The sequence below is a fragment of the Aythya ferina genome (assembly GCF_964211825.1).
Source record: "Aythya ferina genome assembly, chromosome: 5".
Classification (NCBI taxonomy): Eukaryota; Metazoa; Chordata; class Aves; order Anseriformes; family Anatidae; genus Aythya; species Aythya ferina.
Window position 1 is genome coordinate 53,112,663 of NC_140301.1, and position 21,120 is coordinate 53,133,782.

Here is a 21,120-nt window from a genome sequence, read left to right on the forward strand (position 1 = left end):
TTCATCATTAAAATGGCATTTTTATTCATATTTTCAACATGAAATACAATAAAATATAGTCTTGTGCTGACAGACATGCCTCACTGCAAGATTGGGTAATTCTGGCTTGTACAGATTCAATGCCTTTATTAACACACTTTGATTTTAAGTAGATACGAGTCCAGTTTTCAATTTTTCAGGTACTCTGATGTTCATACGAAGTAACTCGCTAAGAGCAATATTTATAAAGGAGTGATTGCAGGCTGTACATAACTAGGGAATGATCATATACAACAGAAGACAACAGTTAATCAATTTTGGTTCATTGAATGGTAAGTTACATAAGCATTTCTTCAAAATTCAAAAGCTAGCTTCCGTGGAGTCATGAATTGCTTCACCACTTCATCTGTGACCTGTTTCCGTCTCTCTTGATGAGCTGCTATCATGGGCTGCAATGTTTCAATAAGCACCTTCTTCAGCTCCCCTGTGAGCAATTCCCCACTTGTGTATGCCTGTCAAGAAAGTGTTGCTTGCTAAGTATGGTGCTATACGGAAAAGGACCTAGTGACAAATATTTCTTAAAAGTCTGGTCATGGCAAATGAAGATCTGGATGTCTTAAAAACAAGCACATGCCTTAAAAGATCATGTGGTATCACTCTGAAAATGTAACTTGTAAAAATTGCTTGTGTTTTAAAAGATTTAAGGCAGATGGGCACTTTAATGTATGACTAATTATATGGAATAAATAAGATACATTCACAAGAATTTAACTGGGAAATCCTGTAATTATTTGCAGGAAACTGTTTTTCTCCCTTACATACCATTTCAAATAAAGAGTTACCCTAAGCTGGGCTCAAATTCTCATATTGTTCTCTCATCTAGTTTGGGTAAGGTATTAGATGTGACTGAAGTATCCTTTTTACAGGAAAGAACTCAGAATCTCTGTTCACAGGAGTATTCATATTCACAGTGGGTAAGCCACGCCATTGCTCTGCTACTGAAAACACTTCAGCTAAACAGGTGACTGGGTTCAGCCCTGGTTAGAAAACACGGCTGGGGCAGTTCAACTATGATTTGAAATGACAATGAACATGATAAACTTACTTCCCCTTGTGATTAAGCCATTTGTAATACTGAACTGGTATTATAAAATAAATAAGTAAAATATCTTAATAAGAATGAACTGTTTTAATTTCTGTTTTTATTTTTAATCTTTTTTTTTTTTTCTTTTTCTCTTTCTCAATAACACTGATGTTGCTTTCTCTGAGTACCCAGTTCTGAGAGCTTCTCCCTGTGGTACTGTACTGAAACAGCTCCTCTAATGCCACTATAGGCACAAACTTCATGTTTTCTAATCTGATTCTGAGGCATCAGTGCTGTAAGCTGCTGGCTGTAGTACAGGCTTTGTACTGTAGCAGAGTTGTACTGATTTTGTTTCAATGGTTGGAGACTAATGGAAAATTGCTCAGCGTGTCAAATGTACAGATTTCCACAAGGAATTTGCAGCAGATTTCCAGGGCGATTAGTAGCTATCCAACCCTGTCCTTGTGTGGGAAAGAGCAGAAGGTTAGAGAAGAATCTGTAGCTCTTGCCCTTCTTGAAGCTGTTTCTACCAGGAGAAAGCTGATAAACCGATATGACGTGGGTACTATTAACTAAATATACTGCCTTCAAAAGAACATGTATTGCCTAGTATTGATATGACACCAAAGTTGAAGGCAGTGAAATGCCTTGCTACTATCTCTAGGGACTGAAGTCTGCCAAACAGGTTTAGGGACATGTAACTTATACAAAGCAGCTTGTGCTTGGGCTCACTTAATCAATTTCTCATAGTTATTACTGTTCTTTTGATGATAAGAAAAAAAAAAAAGGATCAGCAAGCTTTTGAAGCTGCTGAGTATTTAGGTACTTTACGGAACAGGCAGAGTTCATTATACAATTAAAAATAACATTAATCCTAAGGTGGAATCATTTAAAAATTTGGGAAGATACTGCTATATGGTGTTGGAAATCTTTATGAAAATACTTGGAAATAAAAGTTTTCTTAAAAAAAAAAAAAAAAAAGACAATGACTTGTGAGAAAGATGAACATTGCAACAAAAATACAGGGGTCTTCATATAAAAACTTGGAAGGAATGGAGACTGTAAGAATAACAACACAACTGCCTTAGGCAGGCTCATAGCAGGACTTAGTTACAGCCTTGTCATCACAGTAAGGAATGAATAATGCTCTCTTCAAGTTGGCTACTTACCTGCTTCAGTTGTTCAAGCCTGTCATCATCTTCGAGGAAAAAAGTCAGGTACATAAAAGACACATCAACATCGCAGTTACCTCCATACTTCCTGTGCTCTTCGATAGTATCTCTGCCTCCCGAGAAGGCATGCTTGTTAATCTGGAAAAATGCAATGATTTTATGGTATAATTTCTGCTAAATTGCATATTACTGTATTGTAAAGAGGTACATCACAGTCCTCCAAATCCTCTAATTCAGGAGAAGCTGAAGGGTGTCTGTGACAAGTCAATGCAGAGCACCGATACTGGAGCAGGTAGGCAAAAGGCAGTCATTAGAAGTCAGCAGAGAAAAATGCTACATACATACTCCACAGGTTGTGGAGTATGCCAGACCAAAAATGAAGCAAAAATCAAGAAGAATCCACACCATCTTTTGTCAAAAAAATGCTTTTTGTTGAAGCTGTTGACTGTTGGATGGACTTTGCACTTATAGAAAATGTACTTTCTGTAAGAAGAAATAAGATATTCATCCCATTAAGAAATTAATTTTGAAAGAGATGAAGAAGGCCTGGAGAATTTTTGAAGAAATCCTAGAGAGAACCTAGCCTCTTTTTCAGGGAAAATGAAAACTAAAGAAAGCAAGGCTAAACACTACAAAACCCTAGCTAGAATGGCTATCGCTAGACAAATGCACAATTGTTCAGTCTAAAAATGGAATATTTACTGATTCCCACTCCCCTACTTTTTCTTTTATGCATAGCTTCCTATGGGCAGATGAATTGCACTGGTGAATATATTTTCCTGCTAATCCCACCCCCAGCTAATTCAGAAGCCACTGGCGTATTTTTAATTTTTTTACATGTATAGAAATCTCAGAGGATGCTAACTGTGCCACAAATACAAACAAAGCTAATAGCCAGGAAGAGGAAAAAAGCCTTCTTCAACCATAAGGTGGGCTTTCTTTGAATCCTGTATCTATTCAGACATCAACAGCAACCAGCTAGGAGACATACATGCCTATGGAGGAAGATTTTACTAGTTCTGGTACTTAGGAACTGTTATATATTTACAATTTCAGAACATTCTTATTATCTGTATTATATAACACACATAATGTTTTTTTGATTCTTTCTAACTACTGTATGATGATGTTTTGTGGCAGTGAATTACAAAAATTATGCAGCAATGAATATCTTAAGAAAATAAACTGCCACCTGTCACATTACATCTATTCTTACATTGTACAACAACCTGAATAGCTGTCTCAGAATCTGTAAAATTAAGATTTTAGATATTGTTTTGCACTTCCCCTCACCTGTTCCTTACTAGATTTTGAAAGGCTTTCTGTGTTGTTTTTTTTTTTTCTTTTTTTTTTTTTTCCTATACTCATAATCTTTACAGTTTCTTTTCCTACTAAAGTGAGAGGGATTAAATACAATAAGCCAGGTGAAGGCACAATATTGTTTTATACAAAATGTTTCCTACATTAATTTTGAGCTCATTTCTTACATATTCTGGCATTGACTTGAGGTTTGAATGATTTACCTGGTGATGTATTGATCTTTTCTCTGAATTATTACAGATAAAATAGTTTATTATAATGTTGCCATTCATCTCCTTTGAATGGATTTCCCAGAAGCTTCTCAGCCTTTTCCAGTAGTTACTAATTGTTCACCTTATGTTACCTGGAAGTTTTGAATCTCTCTACTTAGCAACGTACTAATGATCTGAAAAATGCTGCAAGCAGTAATTTTTTGTACTCTGCACTCTGTACTCAACACTGTTTTTAACCTTCATGCATCACCAGAAATCACCTCTCCTACTCTAATTTTTCATTTCTTGGCCATAAAAATATTTGGTCTTTCACTCAAGCACTATTTCCATAGTTACTTTATGATGGGCTTCAGAAGCTGAAATGATTCTCAGTTTGTCCTCCATTACTTGATGTTTTACAATGTGTTCAGGATTCACTCTTTATAGTTTTTATATTCCAAGTAACTAGAATTATTTTGTTATTTTTCCTACATTTTTAAAGATAGCAGAAATAGGACTTATTTTAATTAGACATAAATCATCTTGGATCTCTTCACAGATTACTACCTATTTGCTAGGAAAAATGGAAGAATATTATCAATATTACCCCTAACAGCGTATCCTCTGTTCTGAGATAATAGATGCTTTTTAAAAAGCAACTGTGTAACTCTACAAATAATCTGCAATTTTTATCATCCAAACACATGAAGAATTCTAATTTTTGGAGTACTGTTTAATCAGTTTCTACATAAGATAATGAATTCTCATGAAATGACTGCAGAAGAATCTGACCAATATATGGGTTTGTCAACCACAAGACAATGAATCCAAGCCCACCTAGCAGAAACAACGTGCACATCTTTTTTCTTTTTGTGATTGATAGTTACTTCATGTCTGGTTACCTTGTCTATCTGTCTGTTTCCAAAACCTTTTTCTAATTTTTTTTTTTTAATACTATAACACATGAACTTTTGCAAAACCTAATTGTCTGACATGGGTTAAGAGAGATTTTCCTTTGAACTAAATGGGGCACTACGAATATACTCAGATAGGAGAAAATAGCCCTTCTAAAAGTTAGGTGAAAATCAAAATATTTATTTGCAAGTTTGAGGATGAAGTGCATGGCAGCAGATCCCCAAGCATTAAGGAAAGTCTGGAGTGTGTTCTAACTGCTATTGTGCAACACCTGGTGCTCCTGGCATGGAGAGGCAGTCAAAAGAAAGCTGTTTATTTGACTTACATCAAGGACTGTTAGATTCCAAAACTATAGCAACTTAATGTTTGTTTCTAGTGCATGAGCCTCCACAGATCTTATTCTTAGACTATTACTCAGACCTATCAGATGAACAAACATGATATTTCGTACATTATTCTATTGAATATTTGCACTGTTAGCTTAGTTAGTATGGCAAAAGATTACATTTGATGGTCTAGCTAAATTTGTGTAACTTGGTCAGCTGCTAAAGATGCTTTGCAATGAAATGTATGGGAAAAAGGATGCCAAAATGTCCATGTGTTCAAAGGAAACATTAAAAATTTGCCATTGTAAACATGAGCAGCACCACTTCTATTTGTCATAAAGCTTTGCAATCTCGTTTTTAAGATCCTTACCTTTGTTTTTATTTGTTTGGGTGTATCAGTGAGGAAGATGGAGGAGTTGGGGTCACTAGCACTCATTTTTGTCTGTGCTCCTTGCAAGGCTGGGAAGAAGACCGAGTGCAGTAAGGCTGGTTTAGGATATCCAATTCTTGGTGCTACATCTCGGGTCATTCTAAAATAAGGATCCTGGAATAACCATCAATAAAAGCACAGAATAAAGTTGAGAAATGTGTTTTAAAGGCTGATTAGTGTTGGATTGTTTATGCCTTAACAGGTGGTCTCAGGAAAAAAAAAAAAAAAGTAAGTCCCATAACCTATTTCCAATTCACAGACTTGTCGAATCACTGAGGTTGGGAAAGACCTCTAAGATCATCTAGTTCAACCATTAACCTAGCACTGCCAAGTCTACCACTAAACAATGTCCCTAATTTGGTCCACCCAGAGGAACAAACAAACAAAACCCAAGTCCCCCCCCTTTTTTCAATTTCTGTAGTTTCACTGTACATTCTGACTCCCTCACTTAACAGACACATTTACAAGGATTTGGAGGTGGATACTGACCGAGATGGCAAGCTTTACCCTTTCAAAACTAGTTTAATGCTCAATACATCAGCCCTGCTAACTCATGTGCAAAAATCCCTTCCCCCCTCTGAGGAAGGTGCAACCCATCAGGCACCAGCAGGCCTGCTGTTGTGTTGACTATCCCACGACAGAGAAACCCAACATTCTGCTGGTGACACCAGCCTTGTGGCCATATATTAATTACCTGCATCTGCCTGTTCCTTTCAATATTGTTCCCTGGTAGTGGAAGGATAGAGGAAATCCCTATCCATGCACTTGGTCCTTTAATCAATTGCCCCAAAGCCTTAAAGTCCCTCTTAATTGTCCTTGGATTTCTCTTTGCTACTTCATGACTGGCAATGTGAAAAACTAATAATGGATAATTATTTTTAATGGCCACATGTTCCTCCATCCTCTCTTTATAAATCTTAGTTGTTAAGGTTTTGCAGCCTTTCTGACACATTATTCCAATGCTTCTTTACTTTTACTGATAGAAGGTTTTTCCCTAGGGTACAACATAAATCCCCAGTGCTGCAAGTTAAGGCTCACTATGATGAAAATATGATTTCCTTACCTGATCAATAGCACATGGAATAAGACACTGTAAGTCTTCCTTGCCATTGAAGATCTGTGGAAATGATGAACTGAAGGATGGAGCTGCTTGAATAGCAGGAAAACTGATCTTTCCTAGAACACAAGAAGTTTGGAAAAGGTGAGAAGTCAATATATGCAATGATAAATAGAGAGAACCTTTTGAAATATGTAAAATGCACACGTGAGTCATTTGGATACTCACTTGAAGACCAATACTTGTCTTTACCAAGCAGTATTGCCTCAGCTGAGGAAACCTTTTCATCTGTACCTTCTATGAGCTCAACAAACCATCAACAAACTAATTTAGGTACTAATAAAAAAGGGGCAGGCTGTGATCACAAAGATTCAGGACAAGGTTCAGCAACATATGCTTTTTATGCTTTTCCTTCATCACTGAATAATCTATCCTTCTCAGAAATATACTTGACTGCATCATTACTCTGAGCTGCTCTTTTTTTTTTTCTTCTCACATTCTCTTTGTGAGAGAATTAGTATAGAGATACTTATCAGGCAAAGTCTCCTCTAAGATCTTACAACCATTGCTATATGCATGCTGCTCAAAAATCTCAGATGTGGTCACTTTTCTTTTTATATAGTACTTACTCACAGAGTGAACAACCTACTTCCTCATTAAAATCCTCTCAGAACAGCAAGTAGTAGATTTTTCCAAACATGGAATGAAGTCATTAATACAATACCAACATTTATTAGAACACTGGTAAGGCAGAAACAGGAATCTGTTTTTCAGCTACCATTAAGTCTGAAAAGGTGACCAATTATTGGTCAGAGAATGATGTTAGCACTCAGGAACACCAACGTTTTAATGCCATCATTGACACGGAATCTTTCTTTGGCCAGTATGACAGAAACCTCCAATCGCAGGGAAGTAAATGGAAGACAGAGTTACCTAGCATCATGACAATAAGGCTTTTGAGCACTCCTTATCTTTTCTCACATGTGTATGAAAAGTCTTCTACTTTTGCAGTAGAAATTTCTAGGAAGTACAGTTGACTATAGCTATAATAGTTCTAAAAACCAAGAATTATTCTCTGTTCTGATCATTTCAACTTCTGTGTTTTGCACTTTGTTGTTATTAATGCTACATCCTAGGAATTTCACTGTCAAGCATTTTCTATACTGAAGAAACCACAATAACACCCTTTTAGAATCAGCCTAGAAGCATGGATCTTGTTTTTCCCATCTGTTTCATGAATGGCAGATATCAATCTCTTCAAATGGTTACTTAAATACTGCCACAGAAAGTAAAAGCAAGGATCACTTCCAGTAACCCACGTTATTTCCTACCAATGCAATCACTGTCTGTAAAGCCAAAGATTCCTTTCACTTGGTTAAACGTAACATGCTTCTGAACTTTGACAATGTTTTTGTAGAATCCCATACTTGACCTGTGAGAAAGAAAATGGAAAAACAAAGTAAGAAGAGTGGGAAAGCACAGAAAAAAGCTTTCATTCCAAAAGCTGAGAATGTTACAAAACTTGCAGGATTGTTTGAGGGCATTGTTTTGGTCTTTTTGTGGCCCATGGAGATGATAATGAGAGGATTTTCTAAGAAGGCAGCTCCAACAGAGGTTTCTTTTTCTTAAATCTTCTTTAAAGTTTACTCAAAGTTCAAATGATAATCTTTCATGCTGTTAAAATAACTGACCATAACAGTTGATGAAATGCCTTTAGTTAATGCAGATAAAGTACAAACACATCTCAAAATTTTGATGCCATCTTAAAATCATCATGCAGTTTTCTTGGTGGTTTAGGTATTTTTACATTTTAGCAGCTTTAAATTTAAATTACAAAAATATATTAAGTCCTGCACACACAAGTATTTGTTTATATATTATACAGAAGAATGACAACAGGATATATATAAGATGTTGAACAGCATAAAAACTAATGTTTCTCCTTTAAGTATTGTAAAGCTTGTCTTGAAGCTTTCAAATCTAGATAATTAAAACACTGTTGGCTGTCAAAGTAGAAGAGAAAATACAGACAATTTTTTGTTTTTGATGCTCTAAAGAAATTTATACTTACCCCAAGTAGTCTAAATCGGAAAAGATAAAGGTTTTATTGACGTCAAAACCACATGCAATGATATCTTTTGCATTTTCTTTTGCATATTCATATGCCTTCTCAGTTGTCAGATCTTTCCAGAGGTACTTCTCATCGTCAGTTAACTGTATAACTAAGGGAACATCAAATACTTCTTGCAGCCACCTTATAAAAGCAGAAAAAAATTTATCTCAGAATAATTAAAAATAAAAGATATTTTAGCCACACACTTAAAAATATTTTTATACATTTAAACAAAAAGATATACAAAGGACCGCACCATATACAGTTACTTATGTTTATGTGAGCAGTGGTTTCATACAGATTATAAAGACAATTTACCTGGAAAAAAAAAAAGACACATACTCATTTTCTGTACATATGTTAGCAGTCACCATTTACAACTTGTGTTTAAGAAAAACAAAAATTCTAAGGAGTACCATCAAGCTTCAGGTGCAAGGAGAAGGCTTTATGCTAATACACAGATTATGATCACATTAACGAAATGTTAAGATTGCATTGTTCATCAATATTCACCTCAAACAAAGCAAACTCATTGCAATTTATCATTTGGTTCCCTAAGCAGCATTCAACATTTCCTTAGAAAAAAAAAGTTTTGATTAATGAAAATTATAGAAATAGCTTACTTTGTGAATATAAATGGGATAAGATGACCAACATGCATTGCCTGAGAGGACGGCCCTCTGCCTGTATAAAGGTAAAAGGATTTCTTATTTTCGTAAGCATGAAGGATTTGGTCCATATCCCTGAAGAAGAAAAAATAAACAAAGGAAAACATGAGACAATTCAAAGAATTTAAGAAATATCTTCTGCAATTCTTTTCAATTCAAAATTCAAGTGCTTTTAAAGCCAAATGTATTAATAAGTGAAATATAGTATCTTAAGTGTCCTAGAAATATATACATGTATATATTTAATTAGTTTTCTGATTGTCTCCTTCAGCCAGCTTATGAGGAAAAACAAAGAGAAATTTATTTAACTGGATAATAATTTCTAAAGATTCATAAAACAGAGCTGGGAATCATTTCCCAAATAAGGCGTTATGTTAAAGTAACCTGGTTGGAATGGTCTGTGGTGGAGGTTATGCCCTCAATCATGCTCAGGCACTTACTTGAAAAGCTCTAGCCGCCAAAAGTCTATGCATGCTAACAACTAAACAGTGTAGATGACTGTCAGGCTGGTGATTAAGATTATTCCCTGAGTCTTTTTTATGTAACAAGAAGTATAGGTCCACAAGCCATGTGGACCCCTGCTGAAATCAGCAATGCCAGCATATGAGACTTGGGGTTCTTTGCCAGACCAAATTCTCCATCTGGCTGTTTACATACTGGCTCAAAATGGAACCTGTACAAAGCAAAGATTCCCTGCAGACTTCTCCCTCTATTTAGGATAAGTGAAGACATATCAGACAAAGATGCATGTACCCAGAAAAAACAAAGTGGTTCAAGTTTTGACAGGGTAAACCTGGAGTAGTTGCTAGTTTCAATTAATTCACAGTTGGTTTACCTCGGCGTAAAGAACATGGTCTTTTGCTAGTCAGAACAAATGCTCACAGAAAGCCTGTGAGCCCAGTAATGCTCACAGAAAGTCTACCTAATCTTGCCTTTTTGAGTTTTAATGAGAAGAACTCACCTGTGAGAAAAAAAGATTCCTCTGCGTAGAAAGCGGTGAGGTTTTTGCCCAATAGCTCTTTCTATTCGATTGATCAGATCTGTGTCAATTTTAGCGCTGCCAAACCGAACTATAGTAATAAAGTATTAGAAAAGAAAATAAAATTAAGTATAGCATAGCTATGAACAGATCTTGCATTTACCAAGAACATACCAATGCAGCCTAGATCAAAAAGAACATCTTTAAGTTTTAGGAAAAATGTAAAATGGCTAGATTTTCCTGATTCTTCTCTGGAGTCCCAGCAGTAGTCCCTGATATTAACTCTATGCTACCAGGCCCAGTCTATTTACTACCTCCCCATTTCGCTTCATCTATGATTAATTATAATAGCAGTCTCCTTATACAAGGAGTATGCTTATTCAGAACAAAAAAAAAAAATTCCAGAGAAACATATTTAGGTCAATAACTTGGCCTCCATAAATCAAAGGATAAGAATGGCTGAGAGGCTCTAAATATTCCTTTCTTGATGTCTGAATTTTCAGCCCTCAAATCATGTTTTCCTCTTTTCAACCCCAAATGCTCTTCTCTAAACTTCATTTTTCTTTATATTGCCATGATTACAGACACTGCTCCCCTCAAGAGGCTTGAAAAGGTAATGCATGATACCCTTTACTGCATTCACATAAGACATTATTTAGAAAACAGTTTAGGAAATCAGCTGATTAAAATAAAATAATATTTTCAGAGGAAGTGATTTCATTCAAGAAGGGTTTTGTCAGACAGAAACAGCAGCATATTTTTCCCTTTGCAGTTGAAACTGAACTGGGAAAATCTTTTATTTTTTTTTTCATTAGAGCTTCTATACTCCAATCCCAATTCCTGGACCCTAATAATCATGTCAATTCTCCGTGATTTTGACTTGCTCAAAATGATCTAGACAGGAATCTACTCTTTCCTAATATTTTTCTCTACTCAGCATTAGAACAACCTGCAGTATTAGCTACTGGGATAGACAAACTAATCAAGAGAACGAAATAGATAAAAAGTACATTTCTATGTATATAATAATCTATATCTGTCTGTTAAAAACAAACAAACACAAAAACCAAGCTTTTCTGCGGGGATGCAGTAATTAACTGAAATGTTCTTCCAAAGACTAGGACTTCTTACTAGAGCAGGTGGACTTCTGATGTTACATCCTAGCACGTGGTAATGATCCTTAGCTGGACAGTGTAACAATTTAGACCACTGGATAACAAAAAGAGGTTGATTCCAACTGGAGGCAGAACACTTTCAGTGCACTGCCTTGGGAATACAACTCATTTTACACACAAAATTAATCTACAGGGGCATCAAGGAATACTGAATACACTTGGGGTAATTTGGAAAGCTAAATATCCAGATACCCTTGGCTTATTATACAGCCAGACTACAACAATCTCTTTCCCAGAGGAGGAAAAGAGGCTTTCCAACCTTTCACAGCACAGGTTCTCAAAGCACAGCATGGAGGATAGTATTAGTCCATTAAGGCTTTGTATGCATCTCAAAAAGGATTATTTAAGACCATGGGCATCCTAATGCTTGAGACTGCAGCGCTCAAAACGGATGGTTCAGAAGACTAAGCCCAACATGTACCCTAGAGCACTGGGATGCTGAGAAACAGTACAGGGAGTTCCCCTCCTACAGTCTGGCTGAAAATTGGGATGTGTGTTTAATGCTGTACTTTGCTAGGTGAACTATTAAATGAACTGCTGCATAAACAAAAATCAGGAACTCCCACTGAAGGAAAGGCAGGAGAGACTCTTGACAGGAAAGAAGAATAGTAATGCATCCAATTTGAGCATCAACTTGAATACTTCTGCAGTTTCAGTCCCTCTCCACCTATTTAATTTTCTTTTAGAGTTACTGGTTATGCACAGTATTAATACAATGCTTTTTACATAGTTAGTACACTTAAAGTTACATGAATCCATTACTAAATGGGAGGGAAAACAAGACCTCTTGTCTCCCACTGGATAATGGTGAACAAATTCCTCTTGGCAACTGTCCGTTCACTGGAGGTGGCTCAGGCGGGATAGCACACCAAGGAAGCACCAGGCCCATCCACTGACTCATTAAAATAAGTGCCACTAAAGAAGATAAATGCTGTTTCATGACTCAGCAAACACCACTTTAATCCATATGTCTTCTGAGTGTTTCCAAATGTGCTTGTCCCAAGCAGACCTTAATTGCTGATTTAATTTCTGCCTAACAAATAAAATGCATTACAAAGTGCCAAAGTAATTGTAATTTGGATGAATGCTAAATAGAGACCAAATGAACACGAAAAATGTTTGATTCAGCAGAACAACAACAAATGGCAAGAGGCTAATCTTACAGAGAGAGGTTCTGGAGTCTCCCTCCTTGGATATCTTCCAAAGCCACATGGACATGGTCCTGGGTGACCTGCCACAGGTGGCCCTGCTCGAGCAGAGGGGTGGGACAAGATGACCTCCACGGGTCCCTTCCAACCTCCACCATTCTGTGATTCTGTGATAAAGAAATCATGAGAATGCTGAAGACTGAGACTAGCCACCTTGGAAATATCTATGTTATTACAGAAAGTGATTAAAATTTGATCACTCTGATATTACATTTGATCTCTCTGATATTACAGAATCATAAAATGGTTTGGGTTGGAAGGGACCTTAAAGATCACCACCCCCCTGCCATGGGCAGGGACACCTTCCACCAGACCAGGTTGCTCAAAGCCCCATCCAGCCTGGCCTTGAACACCTCCAGGCATGGAGCATCCACAGCTTCCCTGGGCAACCTGTGCCAGTGCATCACCACAAGTCTCAGTGAAGAATTTCTTCCTAACAGCTAAATGAAATCTTTCCTCCTATAGTTTAAAACAACTCCTCTTTGTCCTGTCGCTATCCATCTGTAGAAAGTTGCTCTCCACCTGTGTAGAACACTACTGGAAATCCCTACCTAATTGTATTAAACATTAACAGACTGTGTGACTCCCTTTTCTTTGTCCATGTTAATCTTCCTTGTTAAAAAACTGCATAGTATTTGACAATATATTTCCTCTAATGAGGAAGTTCATCACATTTTAAACTCTCTGTCCAGAAAGAGATCTGCCTTCCTAACCAGCTTCTGAGAAGGACACAGAGCCTGCTTTTGATCTCTATCTTTTCCCAAAAGACAGCTTTACTCTTGCTATATATACGGAGTACTGAGAGGTGCCATTTTCAAGAGCAAATTTACATTTGCTGAAAATTTATTGTGTATTTGTCCTTTTTGCCATTGCTTGGTTATATTTGCATACAAATAGTAAATTATTATTTTTCTGTTACTACATTAACTTTACTGACCAGGCCAGTCTTGATAATCTTTGAATGGCCATGGAAACTGGGAGAGGCTCCTGCGGACTGGAAGAAAGCAAATACCACTCACACCCTGAAAAAGTGCAAGAGGAAGAATCTGCTTTACTGGAGGCCAATCAGCCTCACTTCAACCTGTGGGAATGTGATGGAGCAAATAAACCTGGACACTATTTCCAAACGTTATTAAAAATGTGAAGGTGAGTGGGAGTAGTCAGCATGGGTTTATGAAAGGGAAACCATGCCAATCCAACTTATTAGCCTTCTGTGATGATATGATGAGCCTCGTAGAAGAGGCAAGAAAAATGAATACTGTTTATCTTAATTTCAGTAAGGCTTTTTATACCATCTCCCATCTTATTCTCATAGTCAACTCATGAAGACTGGACTAGATAAGTGAGGTGAACCGTAAACGGGCTGAATTGCCAGGCTCAACCAGTTTTGACCAACAGCATGAAATCCAAGCTGGAGCCCTGGCGTTAGTCATGTAGTCCTGGAGGTTAATATCGGGGCCAATACTGTTTAACAACTTCGTTAATGATGTGGACGAAGAGATAAGAGTGCACTTGCAGCAAGTTTGTGGATGATGCATTACTGGGAGGGGTAGCTGATACACAAGGTAGTTGCACTCCTATTCAGAAGGACCTCACCAGGCTGAAGAAATGGACTGAAAAGAATCTTATGAAGCTCAACAAAAGGGGATGTAAAGTCATGAATGTGGAGAGCAGTAACTCTGTGTGCTGGTACAGGCTGGAAAGCAGCTTGGAAGAGAATGACCTCAGGCTCCTGGTGGACAAGGAATTGAAAAAAAGCCAGCAACATGTCTCTGTGGCACTGGAAGCTCAATGGCCTCATGGGATGCATCAGGAACAGTGCTACCAGAAGGTTTAGGGAGCTGATCCTTCCCCTCTATAATTAGGGGTGAAAAACACTTGGAGTGCTGGGTTCAGTTCTGGGCTCCTCAACAAAAAAAGAATCCAGACATACTAAAATCAATCCAGCAAAGGGCCATAAAGGTGAAAGACTTGGACCGTCTGTCATATGAGGAGGAGCTGAGAGAGCTGGGATTGCTTACTGAGGAACAGAAGGCTCGGGGAGGAGGAGATCTTATCAATGTGTGTAAGTAGCCGAGCAGAGGAGGTGGGGGGAGTAAAGGAGATATATTTCATATTGTGTATATGGTCAAATGCGGGAACAGGTTGCCCAGGAAGGCTGTGGGTTCTGCACCCTTGAAGATGCTCAAAATCCTACTGGACAAGATCCTGAGCAATGTGCTCTCATTGACTCTGCTTTAAGCAGGGCGGTTGACTAGATGATCTCCCACCAACTGCAAACGTTCTGTATCACTTGCGATATTGAGCTCACTGAAGTATTAGCATTGTTAACATACAGAGCTCCTTCTGACTTAGCCCTCTGCTCTCTTCTCATGCTCAAAACACAAAAAACCCACACATTCTCTAGGGATGTTCACCTCTAGCACTTAACTAACAGAACCTTTCTTCCCAGAATATCTGGTTTGGTGCACAAGCAGGCACTTAAGTGTACATCCAGGACAGCCATTTGAGAATAATACTCCTTTCAATCACACCATGCTCTTAGCACTTTCATTTCTTCTATGCCTGAGTTAAAACAAACACACTGACAACTTTATAGGGTACCACTAGCATATAAAAAGACTGTAGGTGGCACAAAAATTTCCTTTATTGTAAGAGCTATTACATCAAGCTCTTGGACAATACTTTGTATTACTGTTTTTAAAAGGAAAGAGCAAACAGTATCTGTTGCATTTCCTGGAGTGGCTAGCATTCTTCTCTGAATAATTTTCAATGTTTCCCTTAGAATAACCCGAATGACTCATCAACCAAATTCCCCAATCCGTTAGCAGTGTAAATAAAGAAGAACTGGTCTAACCCTCCAGTGCTGAATAGGTGAAAAAGACATACACATACACAAACGGGTGCTGGAAGAAAGGATACTGCTGTCAGGTAGAATAATAGCATTACTTTAGCTAATTGATTTACAGTGAAGTCATACTAGCCATTCTCAAAAAGACTTTGAGACTGTGCCAACACAAGTATTGTACTCTTTCCACTATTATACAAGATTTAGAACTGCCCCCAAGAAAACAAAAAAGCCTTCTCCACATCTATACAGGTAATGAGTGATCTTGTCCATTTCTAGATTCTAACAATTATCTTTCTTCCTTTTCCCCCACTCGACATGTATCTTTCTCTGTACACTTCCCCCTTTCTAACTTTTCCTTTCTCCTACTGCCTTCTGCAGACTAAGCCAATATACACACATCACGTACATTTGATGTGATCATTCAGTAACATCACACTGAGTTAAAAGAACGCTGACACTAACAACTGATCTCCCAAAAGCAAACACATGGTTACCACCACATAAGGGTGTATGCTCTATGTTTGCTTAACAGCTTGTTTCTCACACCAGCCACATACAACTGGTACAGAATTTTCACTGAGGTACAAACATTTCATTAAAAAGCAAAAACAGTAGAAATTAATGAATAGTTCTTTCACCTATTTCTATGCCATGGACTCAAACTGTAAAAATAGGCTATAAAACAAGTAACAAAGTTAACTAACACCCTGTTTCTTAAATTACAGAACTTGGCAAGTTTTGTAGCTTGCTTATCTGAAATATTTTCTATTACATACATTTTTTTTTGGCATGAGAGATACCTTTTCCATCCCAGCCAGCACGGGCCTGTTTGATAGTGTGCCTGGTGAAGGTGTCATTACACTTACAGATTTCTGTATTACTTTTGTACCATCCCTGCTCTCCCTAATGCAGAATGCTCTAGGCTCTAGCTGTTCTGCACCACAAAAACTGAAGATACATATACCCATTCACAATGTCTTGATTCACGTAACTTCTAATAACAGGACTTATGTTAAAAACAAACTGATTAAGATTTTAAACTGAAAAGTTGTTTGCAACATGTTTAAGTCTTCCACAGGAAATCCCTGCCTGGGACATTTTCAACCTCTACAGAAAATTCTTTAGACATGAATGCTAACATTAAACACAAACTGTTATACGTAATGGTGTTGATCAAGGTTTGTTATGATTCGCTATATACTGTTTTTGTGGTCATTATGACCACTCTGCATAAATTCCTTAGAAGCAATGAAGAAAGAGCTGTACCTATCAGTTTGTCATAATCCACGCCTTTAGCATTTGATGTCTGCACCGTCCAGGGGTCCACGAAATCGTCATCCTCTTCTTTAGTTGTACCATTGTTTATTAGTGCAAGGTCTGTTGGAGGTAAGCCTGCCTGATAATCTTGTCCTGTTGTTGTTTTATATGACAGCTTTAATGATAACAGCATCCTCACTGCTGCATCTATTTCATCCTGAATAAAGGAAAAACAGCTGTTTAACTTGACACAATTGAGATAGACAATTATATGTCTCAGTCATCCAAAATTCTGTATCCATGGTTTGACTTGAAATGCATTACTCATAAGCTCTAAGCTTTTATTTATATGTTTGCAGCATCACTGCCAAAAGTAAAAGTAAAGAAAATAGCAGGTGACAGTTTCCTAACCAGCAGAACTTAGGACATCACTGGCAAGGTATTTAAAGTACCTCTGTTTCACTTCTCTTATTTTTGCCTGAAGGGAAAAAAAAAAAAAAGCCTGTTTTTTGGAGGGATAACAAGCTCAACATTTTAAGCACAGATTTCTCAGATACATGGATACAGAAAAATACAATAATTTACTTTATAATAAATGTTCTTTTAGTGGTTTACCTTAAGATAACATATCTGTTACAATTCAATGACAGACTTGAAGACAACATTAAATTCTTCACAACTTCCACTGCTATGACTTTTTAAATACAAAACTATTGTAACATCTCTTACAAGGAATAAATGCATCAAGTTTTATACAATGGCTAGTTTCCAAGGCTTAGTTCCCACATGCAATCCACAAAGAGAGACTATATGAAACCTGAGCTCTCTTTGCCAACATTGTGATGACAGAACTGAAAATTAATGGCAAATTACTACAGGAAGATTAAACAGGGACTGTTACAGGAAGACAGATTTGTTAAGGTGTACGATAATGCTCCCAGTAAGATTTAAACAGAGAATCTAAAACCAGGGCAGAATGATAATGATATAAACTTCATTTGAAAACCAAATACCTTGGATCCCATTATGTAGCAAAGCAACTGGCTGAAGCAGGCCTACAGCTCTGTTCTTCACAACTTTGCTCTTGCTAATAACTATCTTTGCTAAGTATTAAACATAAATATTTTAAAACAGGATTTTTTTCTTACTGTAATACAAAATAGATCTCAGAACAAGCATTCTTCAGCACTCTTAAAGACAGACCTAGTCTGAAAAATGGTGAGTTCAGCACATGGAATGGAAATACCTTTGGTGCTTTTCCTGCTTTCAGTGCTCTGACTTTCTCTCCTTGTTCAGTTACTCTTTCAAAAAGCTGAAGTGGACTCAGGGATTTCAAGTCACAGTTTGGACTATCAGCCATTTTGCCACAGTGTAAAAGATCTTTTTATTTACAACTCAACTAAATTCAAGTTCCAGTCTTTTGGCTTGTAGATTCAAAAGCGCAGCAGTGAAAACCAGAAGAACTGTAGGGGGAAAAAAAAAAAGTTTTATTCTTTCATATACATGCTGAAGGTTAGCTGAGTAAAATAAGAACATAAAAAAAAGTCATTGACCCCATACCTAATTCTATTAATATCAGATTGATAAATGTAGGAACTTCAGCGCAGCGAGCTGCAGAGAGCAAGCAAGTTTGATATTGACAAGTAAACAAGACTGATACTGACTGATATTGACAAGAGCACCTAATAAATTTACAGATCATTCCAATGTTGTTTCTAAGTATCCCATGTAACACTAGAACACCTTTTCAAAAAGGTGTCAAAGTAACTAAATGTATTTATGACTTAGAGCACCTGACTCCTGATTAATGTGTTTGTACTACTTCAACCCTGTCAAATTTTGTTCCATAAAAGCTGAATGATCAAGAAATTCTTATAACCATTATGAGGAATTTTATCTTAATTTATGCAGTAGTCTTTCAACTCATAAAAAGGCATACAAGAGAAAAGCCTTGTCTTTACTGCTTTCCTCCAAAGGTCACAAAACTGATGATCAGTGAGAAATGCTGCTTTCTATGAAACGATCAATTCTCAGGTAAGCAATAGTTCCTTAAATTTACAGAATATTTGGTTTTCAGCAGTACAGGTCTTTAAAAGACGTTTAGATTTAGAGCTTAGCAATATGGTTTAGTGGAGGACTTGTTAGAGTTAGGTCAGAGGTTGGACTCGGTGATCTTGGAGGTCTCTTCCAACCTAGAAGATTCTGTGATTCTGTGAAAAATAATGCTGGAAGATGGCTTAAGTCTGAGAATAACACAGCAGCCTTTCTTATGTCCAACACACACCTTAATCTCAGAAGCTTTCTAGCACTTAGCGTGCCCTTGCTTCCACAAACGGGCTTCTCTCTCAGGCTAACAAAGATAATATTGTAATGATTAACAATGGCATAGTCTGAAAGTTTCTTAGCAATCTTTTTTTTTTTTTTTTTTTTTTTAAATAATTAATACCATACAAGACTCTGGGAAATTACAACTGCATAGTTTACAGTAGGCTAACACAGAAAGTACAGGAAGTTAAATAATGCTCTTAAGAAAGTGTAAGGTTTTGGTTACCAAAGGCATTAAAATCAAGGTTATTTTCACTCTACATCAGAAACATCTTGATCTTTATCCCTTCAGTTATAATCTAAAACGCATTTATAATCTAAAAAGCTCTCTTGTACTTAATTTTAATGAGTACATCAAACACTTCTTAGTAGTTTCCAAGAGTGGAAAACTCCTGCAATATGGACTGCATTGAATTAACTTACATTTTACTATATATGGCTTCCATAATGGTACCCCAGGAATGTCTTCCTCCAACTTTTCCAAACTTACCTGATATATTGTCTTTAACTATTCTCTGATCTAAAAAATAGACTTTTATTGCTGTCTAAGAAACCTGGTGAATCTGTTATCAGCCTGCCATGAGTGAACACCTTATTTAAAAAAAAAAATAATATTCACGCTCAGCAGCTTCCTGTACTAAATGATGATGCCTTTAGCAGTACATAGGCTCTAAACCATTTTTTTGAGTAATAATTCAAGCATCTGAATGTTTAGATATTTAGAACTGTAGATAAACAAGCAGCAACTTAATACAGTAAGAGAGAATTTTAAAACCATTACGATTCTGATTTTGCCATATTTACATACAAGAAAATACGCGTTAAAAGACAATAAGGAAGGAACCTATCTGAAAAATAACACTGCAAGTCAAAATGCAGCTATCTCAAAGCAATGAATATGCTATGTTGTTTTAACAACAAGGTACACAGAGATGCATAAAAGAATTTAATAACACCTGAGGCTGATAAAATGAGATAGCAGTACAAATCCTAATGAGAAAAGCAAACTGAGAGGAAAAAAATTCTATGGAAAATATCACTGTAATTTGGCCAGCGTGGCAAAGTGCTGCATCACAGTCTGAAGTGGTTTCATTATGCAACCACCCAAGCTATTGCATGGGGTTTTTCTTGAGAGGAAAATGACATCATCTTAGCTCACACTGATTCTTAATTTCCCTGCACTATAATCAGAGGTGACAGTGACAAATTAAAAGTGCAAACAGCTGTATGTTGGAAATAGCATCCACCCTGGGCACTCTCTATCGTGCCATGCCCATGAGGGAAGAGCTCTGTGCCCACGCAGAACCCTGATGACTTTCAAAGGATTTTGTACATCCAAAGGGAGCTAGCTGAACGTTCAGAGACTAAAACACGTGTTAGAAATCTCTTCCTCATTAGGGGAGGAATATGCCTCTAAAATATACGTAGTGGTACCCATTAACGATTTTATAAGAAATGGAGTTGTGAGCTCAGTGCCTTGTCATCTCCCACTTTCAGAAGGAAATCTGGAGAGCCTCCCCAGCACATACTGGTCCCTTGCTGAGCACGAAACACGAATAGATGGAGTTTAGAAGGTCCATATTCAGCCACAACGAATCACAGAAGCATATGGCTCCCCTTTCCCACCATTAATACATATATAAAGAAGCAGGTGACAGTTGCATTAGCGGCTGAGCACGACTTCACCACGTCCCTCCCACAGTACAGCCAGCGCTGAATACACTCACACCGCCTTTATTGAAATCGCCGCCGTCAGAAGCCTCCGCGGACACCTTGCGCGGGCCTGGCTGGGGGCTACGCCGCGCTGAGGCCGGGGCGCCGCGTGCCGCGCAGCTGCGCCATTCCCAGCGCCCGCTCCGGGAAGCCCCGGGAGGAAGGAAGGAACCCGCCGGCTGCTGGGCGCTAACGGGCGCTCAGGAGAGGCCGTGGGGCAGCGGCTGCTCCCCCCTGCCCGCCCGCAGCTCCCCGATCCCGGCCGATCCGTCCCGACCCGAGCCGCTCCGAGCCGCTGCCGCCGCTCCCGACCCGCTCCTGTCAGACGCGATCGTGTCACAGCCGCTCCCGCCCGGC

At 37.8% G+C, this 21,120-nt stretch overlaps 1 protein-coding gene across 2 annotated transcripts; it reads right to left on the reverse strand.

Annotated features, from left to right (window-relative positions):
- WARS1 (tryptophanyl-tRNA synthetase 1) lies at positions 1-21,016 on the reverse strand. Of its 2 annotated transcripts, none has more exons than XM_084520117.1 (11): positions 20,778-21,016; positions 17,972-18,188; positions 16,735-16,942; positions 10,217-10,325; positions 9,211-9,330; positions 8,546-8,728; positions 7,806-7,906; positions 6,481-6,593; positions 5,358-5,531; positions 2,233-2,373; positions 1-491 (listed from the first exon to the last, which is right to left on the reverse strand). In XM_084520117.1, exons 2-11 carry the CDS (start codon positions 18,083-18,085, stop codon positions 333-335), a joined length of 1,422 nt encoding a protein of 473 aa, XP_084376243.1. In that variant the 5' UTR covers positions 18,086-18,188; positions 20,778-21,016; the 3' UTR covers positions 1-332. The 2 variants fall into 2 exon arrangements, with proteins under 2 accessions (XP_084376243.1, XP_084376244.1); XM_084520118.1 differs by lacking the exon at positions 20,778-21,016 and adding an exon at positions 18,286-18,331.
- Positions 21,017-21,120: the final 104 nt, after the last annotated feature.

Excerpts from the sequence above, each read along its gene's own strand:
- WARS1 (XM_084520117.1), bottom strand. The coding sequence starts at position 18,085 with ATGGCTGATAGTCCAAACTGTGACTTGAAATCCCTGAGTCCACTTCAG. Across the intron at positions 16,943-17,971 it reads AAGCAGGAAAAGCACCAAAG|GATGAAATAGATGCAGCAGT; the intron begins GTATTTCCATTC and ends TCCTTTATTCAG. Across the intron at positions 6,594-7,805 it reads TACAGACAGTGATTGCATTG|GAAAGATCAGTTTTCCTGCT; the intron begins GTAGGAAATAAC and ends CTTGTGTTCTAG.